This window comes from Myotis davidii, unplaced genomic scaffold (genome assembly GCF_000327345.1).
Source record: "Myotis davidii unplaced genomic scaffold, ASM32734v1 scaffold845, whole genome shotgun sequence".
Taxonomy (NCBI): Eukaryota; Metazoa; Chordata; class Mammalia; order Chiroptera; family Vespertilionidae; genus Myotis; species Myotis davidii.
In genome coordinates this window covers 970,655-982,805 of record NW_006296223.1, presented here as the reverse complement: position 1 = coordinate 982,805, position 12,151 = coordinate 970,655, and the positions used below count along the sequence as shown (strand labels likewise).

Genomic DNA, 12,151 nt, shown 5'->3' with positions numbered 1-12,151 from the left:
CCTCCAGCCCCAGCGGTGCTTGTAGGGGGTCCGGGCGTGTGAGGAACAGGCCCTAGTGCGCATGTCTGTTCTGCAGACAGTGGCTCAGAGGCCCCTGTTTCCCGCCCTGGTTTGGACCAGGCTTCTGGTGCACGAAATGGGGCGAATGTTCACATGCAAGTCTCAGTGTCATTAGAAGGCGTTGACTCAACAATTATTGGCCTAGTTTTGTAAAGTGAGGTCCCGCATCCCTCTTGCCCGGAGCCCTCTGTGGCTCTCCTCCTCCCCTCCCCCAGCCGGACACCCCCTCCTCTGCTCCCCCTGAGCCCACTCATTCCCCTCCCTCCATCCTCAGGAGCCTTGGTTCCATGAACTTGGCGCCTTCTCACACCCTGGATAACTGACTTGTCCCCACAGCTCAGTGGCAGAGTTTTGTTCTTTCAGTTGTAAAAATCTTCAGTCCGGAGGGTGTTCACCCGTGATTGCCGTGTGTGTGGAAGTAGTTTCCCCGTTTGTCTTCTGACGCTGCAGATGTCCTCAACTCGAGGTGTTCGTGTTTGAGTCCTCTTTCCCGCAGCGCAGTTGGGGGGTCCCCCCGAGGGGTCCCCCCCAGGGGTCCAGCCTCGTTGTCTCTGGGCGCTTCTGTAGAGTCTTCCTCACGTGTAGACCCCTCACTAGTGTTGGGCTTTGTTTTTGCACAGAGTGCGGAGCAGGCTAATGTTACGTTTCCCGCGGGGCCGTGTGCAGGTGTGTGTGTGCGCCTAAGCGTGCGGTTCCTTTGGATAAATACCGAGGAGCATGGTTGCTGGTTGTAAGGTGAGAATGCCTTTAGTTTTGTGAGGAATTGGCAAACTGTCTCCCAGAGTGGCCACCGCGCGTTGCAGTCCCACCAGCAGTGAGTGAGCGCTCCTGCTGCTCTGCGTCCTCACCAGCATCTGATGGTGTCAGTGTTGGCTCCTGTCTCTCCAATCTGTGTGTTGCCTGTTTTGTTTTGTTTTGTTTTGTTTTGTTTCTTGAAAAGCCAGACAAGATGCACCAGATGGGAGGAGCTGCTGTAAATAGGTCTTAGGTGTGGCGAGGTGGGGGGACGGAGTGTAGTGTGGTCCTGAGATGAAGCTCAATCTTTAGTAAGTCTGTGCCTTCCTCAGTTTTCTTCTCCCCCTGGCTGGGACAGATGCTGGAGGGAGTGGAGTTGCTCTCTCCCTTCCCGTCAGCTGTGCCCTGTGTGGTAGTGTCTCCCTAGGGCCGGCCCTGTTAAGATCAGGGTGCTCTGACACCTTTTAATGGCTCCTTCCCCTCCTGCTGCTGGAAACAGGAGGAGACCTATCTCTGCTATTTGCTGGGGAAGCTCATGCTCCTGGAGGATCTTGCCAGAGGGTGGGGGTCCCTATAACTGGATTCTTTGTTTTGTTGTTAATCCTCACTGGAGGGTTTTTTTTTTCTTTCTTTCTTTCTTTTTTTTTTAGAGAAAGTGGAAGTGAGCGGGGAGATATAGAAACATGGATGTGAGAGAAACATAATGATTGGTTGCCTCCTGCACATGCCCCAACCGGGGCTAGGGATTGAGCCTGCAATCAAGGTACTGCCCTTGACAGGAATCGAACCTGCAACCCTTCAGTTTTCAGGCTGATGCTCTAACCGCTGAGCTAAACTGACTAGGGCTCCCTGGAGTTTTTAACTCTGCCGAGTTTATGCTGAGCCTGCAGAGATTCATTACTTATGGTTCAGGAAACCCCAGGTGTAGGTTCCCCAGGCAGTGTCAGCTCACGATTCTGCTCCAGGAAGCCATGATGACTCGTGTTCACATGTCTGTCTCCGGTCTTGGGAGCAGGGGTTTACCCTGTGTCCTCCCTTGTCTTACAGAGCCCAGAAGAGCAGCATCGTTTCAGTTTGTTCTGCTTTTTACTTGTTAGGATGGAGTGGTGACTTGGAGGTCTCTTACATGAGGAACCCAAAACCAGAAGTCATTTGGGGTGTGTGTGTGTGTGTGTGTGTGTGTGTTTCATGTATCAGTCTCTTAAGTCATGCAGAAAACAAAACCTGAAGTGAGAAAAATGTGGCTACAATAAGACTTGCTTTTATGATTGCCTGTCTACGTTTTCTGAAGCCTTTATTTCTTCACAGGCCTTGTGTCCTTTCATTTCATGCTCCAGGATTCCCCTGAGCATTTCTGGTAAGGCAGGTCTAGTGATCACAAACTTCTGTAGCTTTTGCTCACTTTTTTGTCTTAATTTGTCCCTCACTTTTTAAAACAAAATATATTTTTGGGGTGTTCAGAGAGGAAGGGAGTGGGAGAGAGAGATGGAAACATCAATGATGAGAATCATTGATTGCCTACCTCCTGCACGCTCACCCCCCCCCCCCCCCCGCAACTGGGGATCAAGCCCGCACCCCAGGTTTGTGCCCTTGACTGGAATCAAACCCAGGACCCTTCAGTCCGCAGGCTGCTGCTCTATCCACTGAGCCAAACCAGTTAGGGCACATCCCTCACTTTTGAAGCACACTTTTGCTAGATATAAAATTCTTGGTTGACATTTCTTCTTTTACCTCTTTCAAAGTATTTGCCTACTGTCTCAAGGTTTGAGACAAGAAATCATTTGATCTCATGATTCTTTATATGTAACTAGTCACTCTTTTGATACTTTCCAGATTCTGTCTTTTGATAATTTGATTATATAATGTGTATCAGTGTGGTTCTTTTAGAGATGATCTTACTTGATGCTCACTGATCTTATGGGATATATATATTTTTAATATATTTTTTTATTTCAGAGAGGAAGGGAGAGATAGAAACATCATTGATGAGAATCATTGATTGGCTGCCTCCTGCACGCCCCCCGTATGCCCTGTACTGGGGATCAAGCCCTTAACCCAAGCATGTGCCCTTGACAGGAATCGAACCTGGGACCCTTCAGTCCCCAGGCTGATGCTTTATCCACTGAGCCAAACCGGCTAGGGCTAGGATATTATTAATGTATTTCATCAAGTTCGGGGAGTTTTATTATCTGTTCATATATTCTCTCTGCCCCTTTCTTTCTCCCTTCTTCTCTGGCACTCCCACAATGCATATGTTGGTTTGCTTCTTCTTGTGCCAACAGGTCCCTTAGGCTCTATTTACTTTCCTTTCATCTTTTTTCTGTTTCTTAGATGCAATAATTTTAACTGTCCTATCTTCAAGTTTGCTGATAATTTCTTCTTTCAACTTGATTCTGCCGTTTTTTAAAAAAAAAAATTTATTGATTTTTTAGAGTGGGGGAGGGATAGAGAGTTAGAAACATCGAAGAGAGAGACACATTGACCAGCTGCCTCCTGTACTCCCCCTACTGGGGATGTGCCCGCAGCTAAGGTACATGCCCTTGACTGGAATCGAACCTGGGACCCTTGAGTCCACATGCTGATGCTCTGTCCACTGAGCCAAACCGGTTAGGGCTTGATTCTTCCTTTTAATCCCTCTAGTCACTAGAGCAGTGATGGCGAACCTTTTGAGCTTGGCATGTTAGCATTTTGAAAAACCCTAACTTAACTCTGGTGCCCGTGTCATATACAGAAATGTTTTGATATTTGCAACCACAGTAAAACAAAGACTTATATTTTTGATATTTATTTTATATCTTTAAATGCCATTTAACAAAGAAAAATCAACCAAAAAAATGAGTTCGCGTGTCACCTCTGACACACATGTCATAGGTTTGCCATCACTGCACTAGAGTCTAGTGGATTTTCCATTTCAGTTATTCTTTTCAGGTCTAAATTTCTTTTTGTTTCTTTTTAGGTTTTCTGTTAATATTGACATTTTCATTTCATGTAAACATCATTTAAAATTTTTTTTTCATATCTTCCTTTTTGTTCTTTGAGCATCTTTAAGATAGTTGTTTTAAAGTCTTTGTCTAATAGATCTGACATCAGGTATTTTCAAGAACAGTTCCTGTTGATTTATTTTTTCTGTAAATGGGCCATATTTTCCTGTTTCTTTGTATGCACTGGGAATATTTGTTGGAAATGGACATTTTAATTTAATAATGTGATAACTCTGAAAATCAGATTCTTCCCCTTCCCCAGTTTGCTTTTCGTTAGTATTTTTATATTGTTATTATAGGCCATCTCTGTGTGGAGGATCAGCCTGAAGCATAAACTTAATATCTTGTCTTTTCTGTGTCTTTCCTTGGGCATACTGATCATTTCCTATTTTCCCCCATATATGCAGTTAGTTTGGAATACCTGGCTCCTGAAAGGAGAAAAGATGTAAGTAGAGGTGGGGGGTAGAAGTGTGGGTAATAGTGCAACATCCTAAGTCCCCTGGAAAGCACTTCAGTGGAGGGGGAGGGGCAGGACATGGCTGCCCATCTCCTTGTCTGCACCTCCATAATCAGAAGCAGTAGTGTGCACAGATCCCTGGCATTTGGTGGGCACGGTCATTTTGCCCACCCCTGCTCCTCACATGCCGTGTGGGAGCTACTCCAGGAACACATACACAGCTGCCTGGCTGGGTATCTGCTACTCTGCTAAGAGCTCAAATTGACCAAAACTAACTGCATTCACCCTCCAAGTCTTCCCCTGGAACCTATGAGCCTTTAATATTCAACAGAGCTCCCAAATAGTTACAGCACAAGGGCCCAGTCGGCTTTTGCTTCCCGTCCTGTCCTGCACACCTGTCCTGCTGTTGTCTATGTATCTCAGTCTGCCTTTCCTTTAAACCCTAAATGATACCACTGTTGTAAACAGCCAGTACTCATTTTGATTCCCCATTTCTACCCTTCCTAGAAATGTCCCTCATTCCTCTGGCAACATCACATGTCCATCTGGAATGGTTCCTCTTCTGCCTGGAAAATACCCTTCAGGAGATATTGCAGGGAAGGTCTACTGGTGACATATCCTTTCTGTTTTGTCTGAAACTTCCTTTCACCATCATTTTTGAAGTATCTGTGCTGGGCATGTGAGTCTGGGTTGGCATTACAGATGCCATAACATTGTTATAAATTTTATTATTTTTTACTTCTTCTTTTGGTTAATCCTCACTCTGGGATATTTTTTCTTTTTTTTTTTTTAAGAGAGAGTGAAGGGAGATTCAGGGAGAGAAACACTGATGATGTGAGACACATCAATTGGTTGCCTCCTGCACACACCCTAACTGGGCCAGCCAAAGAACCTGCAACCCAGATACGTGTTCTTAGTTGGGAATTGAACCCATGACCCTTTGGTGTATGGGCCAACACTCTACCTCTGAGCCACACTGGCCAGGGCTAACTTTCATTGTTTCTGTTAAAGAAAAAAAAAAGCCGAAACCGGTTTGGCTCAGTGGATAGAGCGTCGGCCTGCGGACTGAAAGGTCCCAGGTTCGATTCTGGTCAAGGGCATGTACCTGGGTTGCAGGCACATCCCCAGTAGGAGATGTGCAAGAGGCAGCTGATCGATGTTTCTAACTATCTCTCTCCCTTCCTCTCTGTAAAAAATCAATAAAATATATTTTAAAAAAAAAGTACGCTGACAGTTGAGTTGTTCCTCTGAAGTGTCTCTATTTTTCTCTGCTTTTCAGATTTCCTATCTTTGGTTTTTAGTGCTTTATTGTGATGTGCCTAGGTGTAGGTTTTTGTGTGTCCTTTTTCATTTACCCTGACATTCTGAGATCCATGGATTTGTCCGCTGTCAGTTTGGGAAAGCCTTGTACACTCACTGTCTCCTTCAGGTACTGCCTGTGTTTTCTTCCTCCAGGACTCCCGGAACCTGTCACCTCCCCCTGTCCTGTGCCACGTCCTTTTGCTGCACTTCAGTCAGAGCTTTTCTCCTGTCCTGGCTTCCAATCCAGCAGTCTTCCCATCTAACTTGTATTAGGTGCATCTTTTCAATTCTTAATTTGTCATCTTATTTTTCAGTTTTAGAATGTGTTTATAGATTAATATTCTCAGGAGTGGAAGGACATTCTCCCCCTTATCAAATTTCTTCAATGTATTAATCAGTGTCAATGTCTGCAAACTGGAATTTGGATCAACTGTGTGTCTGTTTCTGTTATCCATTCTCTTACTTTCACAGTCTTTGATCCTATTTTTAGTGTTGGATAATTTCTTACTAAGAGTCAAACTGTTCGTAGGGAAAACAATAGAAGCTCTGGGTCTTTTCCTTTGGGAAGAAAAGCGGAATAGGGCAGGCCACTGTGATGTGCTCAAGGTCAAGGTGATGCAGCCGTTTCAGGCTTTGTGATGACTGGTCTATCCCGTTTTGCCTCCAGGGGTCTCCCCTGGAAACCTGGGGTCCTCTTGCTGACAGGCACTGCAGTCCAGTTGTCTCCCTGCACGGGTGCCCACTTCTCAGCCTCTCTCCCTGAACATGAGAACCTCACAGGCCAGCACCTGTCCCTGGGGAGGCTGCAAGGACACAGCCCCTCCTGAAGCTCCCTCTTCTTCAAGACCTTGGCTTTTGCAGTCCTCCTTGATGTCACCATGGGTCTCCCCAGCCCAGTGTCACCACTGACAGCTCTACAATTGTGGACAGAAGACTTGCCTTCGTGCAAGTATCTCCTTACTAGAATTGTGCTTCCTCAAATCCTTGAGGTGCTCCTTGGTATCTTCAAAAAGATTGTTCTTAGAACAGTTCTTGGTCTGATACCAGCTGCTGCCTCACAGTCTGAAGTAGAAGGAAGTTTTCACTAAGTCCAACATTTTATTTACATATAACAGCATCCACTCACTGAAACAAGGCAATTCCCGAGACTTACACTAAGAGCTTTTTATTAGGAGTGACCAGAGAAGTGCCTCTTGCCCCAGATATCACATACAGCAGGGAAATGAACAGCTTGGTACTCCGGTCTGAATGAGCTATAGCGGGATGGCCAAGAGCAGCCGCATTTCCAGTTGCATTCCTCTATTGGGAAACATCGGTATCAGGACCAGCTGTGAGCAGCACCAGACAGCTGTTAGCATTGGGCCTATTTCCTGCAGCATTGTCAGCAGCACAAGAACACAGGGTTTGACTGTTTCCGCAAGGCTCACAGGACCTATTTCTATACTCAACGTGAATAAACGCACGAAGAACCGCTGCATGCCCATCACTTGAGGTCCAACCCTTGGACCATGTTCTCTGCCCATTGAAGTGAGCAAGCTAGTCCTATAATGGACCCAACAGTAAACATCCGGCTCTGTGGGCCTGTCTCTGTGACAACCATTAAGAGCTGTCCATGCATGATGAACCCTCCCCTATAGTGGAAACCCAAGTTGAACCATTGGAGCATGAGTACAAAAGGCAAGTACATCAATGCATATCCCTGACATGGGCTTGGCAACCGAAACAAATGGTGCTCAGCATGCATAGAGCCTCATATGGTCCATAGGCTCCTGAGGGTCGGGAAGCCCTAGCTCATGACTGGTGAACTGGAGGCAGAAGAGCAGTTTACAGACCTGAACGTCTAAGACCATCAGTCTGGCACCACATGTACAGACCCTTCAAGGAAACGTTTCCCATGTCAAATTCAGCTGAGCACTCAAGAGCCTAGGGCCCCCAGCCAGAAGCCACCCATGACCTCCACCTTGTAAGGCAGGGCTACTACCAGCCCGAGCTGGTAGACTCTCCCTTCAGGAAAGCCATGAGCCCAACACTGGACCTCCAGGAAATCTACTCTGGCCTTTTGAACTCATTTCCTGGATCTGGTTAGACCCAGCACAGGGAAGACTGATGACAGCCTGAATCTCAAACTGGAGGAGACTTTACACATAGTATTGCCTTGAGCACACATTTATAGGGATTCTCACGTAAGTCATGGAAATACCGCATGAGCATGATTCACAACGTGGCCCCAACTGGTGCTCCTGGGGCTCTGGAACAGAGGCTGGACTTGGGAATTTGCACACAGCATCTCAGGAGAGGCTAATGGCCAAGGCAACTGTGAGGCTGTCCACAGGCTCTTCTGTTTGGGCAGTATGCATGGAAAAGCAATCATTCTGAACACAAGTCAGCACCATCTCAGAAAAGCTGTTGGAAGGACCACTTCATCACCTCTCCTATGTCCTATCTGGAACTAAGGTGGTAATTCAAGGGCGGCATGAATGAGGTTGCCATGTACATTGGCACCCAAAGGATATGACTACTTTATCATCTTAAGAAGAAAAAGCCAGCTTCCACCAACAGTAGAAAATTGCAAATAAAAAGTTTAATTTCAGAAACTCAGTTCCCTATTTATAAATATACCAAAACATAGTCAATGCAAAGTGAGATTAATAACAAGTACAGTATTTTGAGGAAACAACTTTTCTAAAAGGGCACAGGCAATGAGTGACTTGTTTCACCCAGCAAATTTAATTGGTATAAAATAAGAAAAGGAATCCTTTTCTACATGTTGAAGCAAAAACTCTGAGGACATATTGTTAAAAGAATCTGAAAACTGGCATTTCATTCTGATGTCCCTGGGATTCTAAAATACCCGTGATGGCTGAGTCTTCTGTATTGTCAAAAAACACCGAAGGCTACTCTTACAACTGTAATATAACAGTCTTCTTCCCTGTTATATCACCTCCTCTAAAGAGAATTTTACACGTGATTTGATCAAATTGGGGGGGCACTACACACATTTCAAAATAGAAACACTATTTTGAAGTCTATAGTTTCAAAGTAGAGACACTACGTCAGAGGCTCAGAGGTTCAGTCACCAGAGCTGCTGTAAACGTATTGGACAACAGGCAGCAAGGAGCACGTTTTAGAGTCAGGATGTCACTGATGTAACTGACCATGTGAAACCTCAACACAAAACCAGAACATGGGGAAGCTCTCCTTACAACCACCATGTAACTGACATTCCATGTTACATTTTAGTTTGTCTTCAAATGCCGCATCTTTGTTGTAGCAAACAGTATCTTCCAAAATATTCTCTGCACTCCTCACATTATTAGAGATGCAGGTAAAAACCACTCAGTCAGGGTGGCTTCTACTCCACCTATTTCCAAATTTTATTTGACAGCCACAAAGGCTGCTTTGTTGCAATTAAAACAATTTTTAACTAAAATACGGTACCTGATTTGTTCTTACATAGTGAAAAAAATAAAGAATAAAACTGTTTGCATCTTCTGTGTTTCTAGTAAAACAAATAACTAACCCCCAGCTTTTAAAAAAACGTAACAGTTATGGATTTAAACCTAAACACCATATTTCATAATTGACAAGACAGGCTATTTCTAGTGGCTTTGTAAAAAACACACCGTGGTACCTGGCTTGAAGGACTAGGAGTAAGGCACATATAGACATTATGGTGAGACTTCAAGAGAAACTCAGTGTGGACCTGAGAGTGCCCGGTCTGATGTCCCCCTTGGCACCAACTGGTGCCAAACAACAGCCTGTGACAAACAGCTGGTGCCTAATGAGCAACAACATCTTTAGCCTGGTGGCTCCATTGTGATTTCAATACTGAAAGTATATTAATGGAAGATTCACTTTCAAAAAGATAAGTTTTTCAAAATGTTCCATCATGAGCCTGGACTGGCCAAAGCTACCGTTCTCAGTGGGTGTGCTGAACAGCCTTTCCGAAGGGACAATACTCGGGGGACAACCCAAAAACCTGACGGCCAAGGCTGAGAGTCCTGGCCAGGCAGACTTCTTTAGGTTCCAGTAGGTAAGTGGGTCACAGCTGTGTTCAAGCACCTCCTCCTCCAGGTAAGAAAGCACCATGGCCTCAGGAACCTTCATCTTTTCTCTTGGGCCTTTCTTTTTTATCTTGGCCATGAGTGACCACAGGCTCTCGTCCCCACTGGAGTCTCTCGATGGGGAGCCTGGAGGACACCCATTGGAGACAGGTATGTCCTCTGAGGTAGAATTCAGCATTTCTAGTTCCCTGATTAAATCCTGCTTGTACTGCTCCGCCTCCTCCTCGGAGAACAGGGAGGCTTTGTAACGAGGGTCCAACAGTGTAGCAAAGATGTACCTGGGGTCGTGGAGGGTGGCGGACAGTCGGCTCACCATGGCTTCCTTCAGAGACTTCAGCATGGTGTCGATGCCCATGGTCTCCTCAAACAGCATCTCGATTTTTCTGTTCAGAATGTGGATCATGGGGATGACCTGGCTGAGGGTAGACATGTGGCTGCTCATCTCCCGACTCGCAGCATCAAAGGGCTTCAGTGCATGACACACAGACTTCATGACCTCCCACTGGTCGCAACTGATCAGTTCTCTGAAATTACACTCGATGGACATCTCGTTAATTGCTCTCTTCTGCTCAATGAGCCGTTCGAGCATATGAAACGACGTGTTCCATTTGGACGGGACGTCCTGAATAAGGTGGTGGGGCGGCAATTCATACTCCTTCTGCAGCTCTGCCAGTTTCTCTTTTGCTGCATGTGAGCGAAGCACGCGCTCACATAGCTTCCGAGCAATGCTGAGTAAATTCTGCACCATTCTCTGGCTCTTAATGGCCTCGTTGACAATGAGGTTCACCGTGTGACTGAAGCACTGCACGCTGGAGTGCTCCCCTTCATTCAGCGTCTTTCCTATGCTGGGATTGTCAGTCACTGTAATGCCAACCTGAAGGCCAGTGGATGTCACCCATGCCTCCCACCAACATTCCAGCTGCTTCTGAATGCTGTTGCCGCTATAGTCGCAGTCAATCTGTGACACGTCTAACAGTGCTGAGCAGTGGTGATCCTCACAGTGAGGTCGGACCGAAGACTCGAAGGTGACCCAGTGAGCAGTGAGTGTCAGGTACTCCCGGGTCTGGTTACTCATCCATATTCCAGATGTGAAGTGGACCACACCACTCTCAGCTTCCTTAAGGTGTGACATAATGATTTGTTTCACATTATCGTACATTCCGGGGATAGCTGTCCTGGAAAAGTAGGAAGGGGAGGGCAAAGAGTACTGAGGTTTCAAGTATTCGAGCAGCCTGTTAAAGCCAACATTATCAACAAAAGAATATGGCTGAAGGTCAAGTGCAATCATTTCAGCTATGAGACTTGTTATCTTTTTGGCAACTGGATGAGAATCATAAAACTTCTCATCAGTGTCGTCAAAGGAGGAAGCTCCTGACAATTCTGCGCTCAGGGGCACGCTGACGCCTGGAGGAGAGGGCAGCATGGTCTTGGGGACATCGGTCTTCAGCACGCTGCCGTGGAACCTTTGTAAATGCCTCAGAAGACAGCTGGTGCCCAGGTTAGTTGGCTTCTTGCCCCTGCTTATCGTCCGGCCACAGTGCAAGCACACGACTTTAGTGGGGTCTGCAGAGCAGACAGAAAAGTGATTCCACAGCTTGGAGGTCTTTTTGCTGTGAACGGGAAATAGAACTGGACTGCTTTTGGTAACCACTGCTGGAAGGTCAGTTAGTTTGGAGGAAGTTTCTGTGGATGCCAAGGTGTTGTATGGAGGGTTTGCCAAACTAGCCCCCAGGAAGCCCTTTTGGTTCCCAACAACTTCTGGGTGGCGCCTGTAGAGATGTCTCATCAAACAGCTGGTGCCCACGTCACCCTTCTTTCCTCGACTGATGACACAGCTGCAGTGTCTGCACACCGCCTTCAGACTGTCCATGGGGGCGAGGGAAAAGTGATGCCAGACCTCCGACTTCAGTCTCTTCATCACCTTTTGATTCTGTTGGAATATAACACCAGACCCAACCATGTGAGGGCTTAACCCATCACCCTGTTGCTTCTCAGGGGAGGACACCAACGAGGCCTCGCCCACATCATCAGAGGATGACAATACTGATGCATCTTCCAAAGGCGAATCTCCAGGTTTCAGACATGCCTGCAGGTGCTCAGTCAGCTGGTCAGGGGAGGAGGACGCCGAGGGGGACTCTTGTACCTCGTTGCCTGGTGATGAGGACACCAAGTTTGGATCTCTCTCAGGAGGCAGGAGGGCAGGCAGCAGGGTTGGTGGCGTGGAGTAGGGGGGAGGCATGGATGCTCCCCGGCTCTTCTCCTGCAGTACGATGGCACGGTGTGCCCGCCACATGTGCCGGATGAGGCAGCTGGTACCCAGGTCCTTCCCGTTTTTCCCTCTGCTGAACTCACTCATGCAGTGAATGCACACGGCCTTGGAGCTGTCCAGAGGTGACAGGTAGAAGTGCTTCCAGACTGCAGACCACCTTCGGGATCCAGAGGTACTCTTTGGAAGTGGAAAGCTCTTCTCTGGCCCACTCTCTGCAGAGTCATCATGCTGGGGAGTGGGGAGCGGTTGGGGTGGCTCCACCAGGGCTTCTTCCTGCCTGGAC

General features: G+C 46.9%; 1 protein-coding gene across 1 annotated transcript in view; it reads right to left on the bottom strand.

The window, feature by feature from the left end:
• The window catches only part of ZBED4 (zinc finger, BED-type containing 4), a 21,176-nt gene extending 9,034 nt beyond the window's left edge, over positions 1-12,142 (bottom strand). Inside the window, exon 1 of the mRNA XM_006771084.2 lies at positions 9,515-12,142. Within this exon, the coding sequence (XP_006771147.1) occupies positions 9,515-11,955 (2,441 nt within the window). The 5' untranslated portion in view covers positions 11,956-12,142. The remainder of the gene's footprint in view (positions 1-9,514) is intronic.
• Between the last annotated feature and the right edge of the window lie 9 nt (positions 12,143-12,151).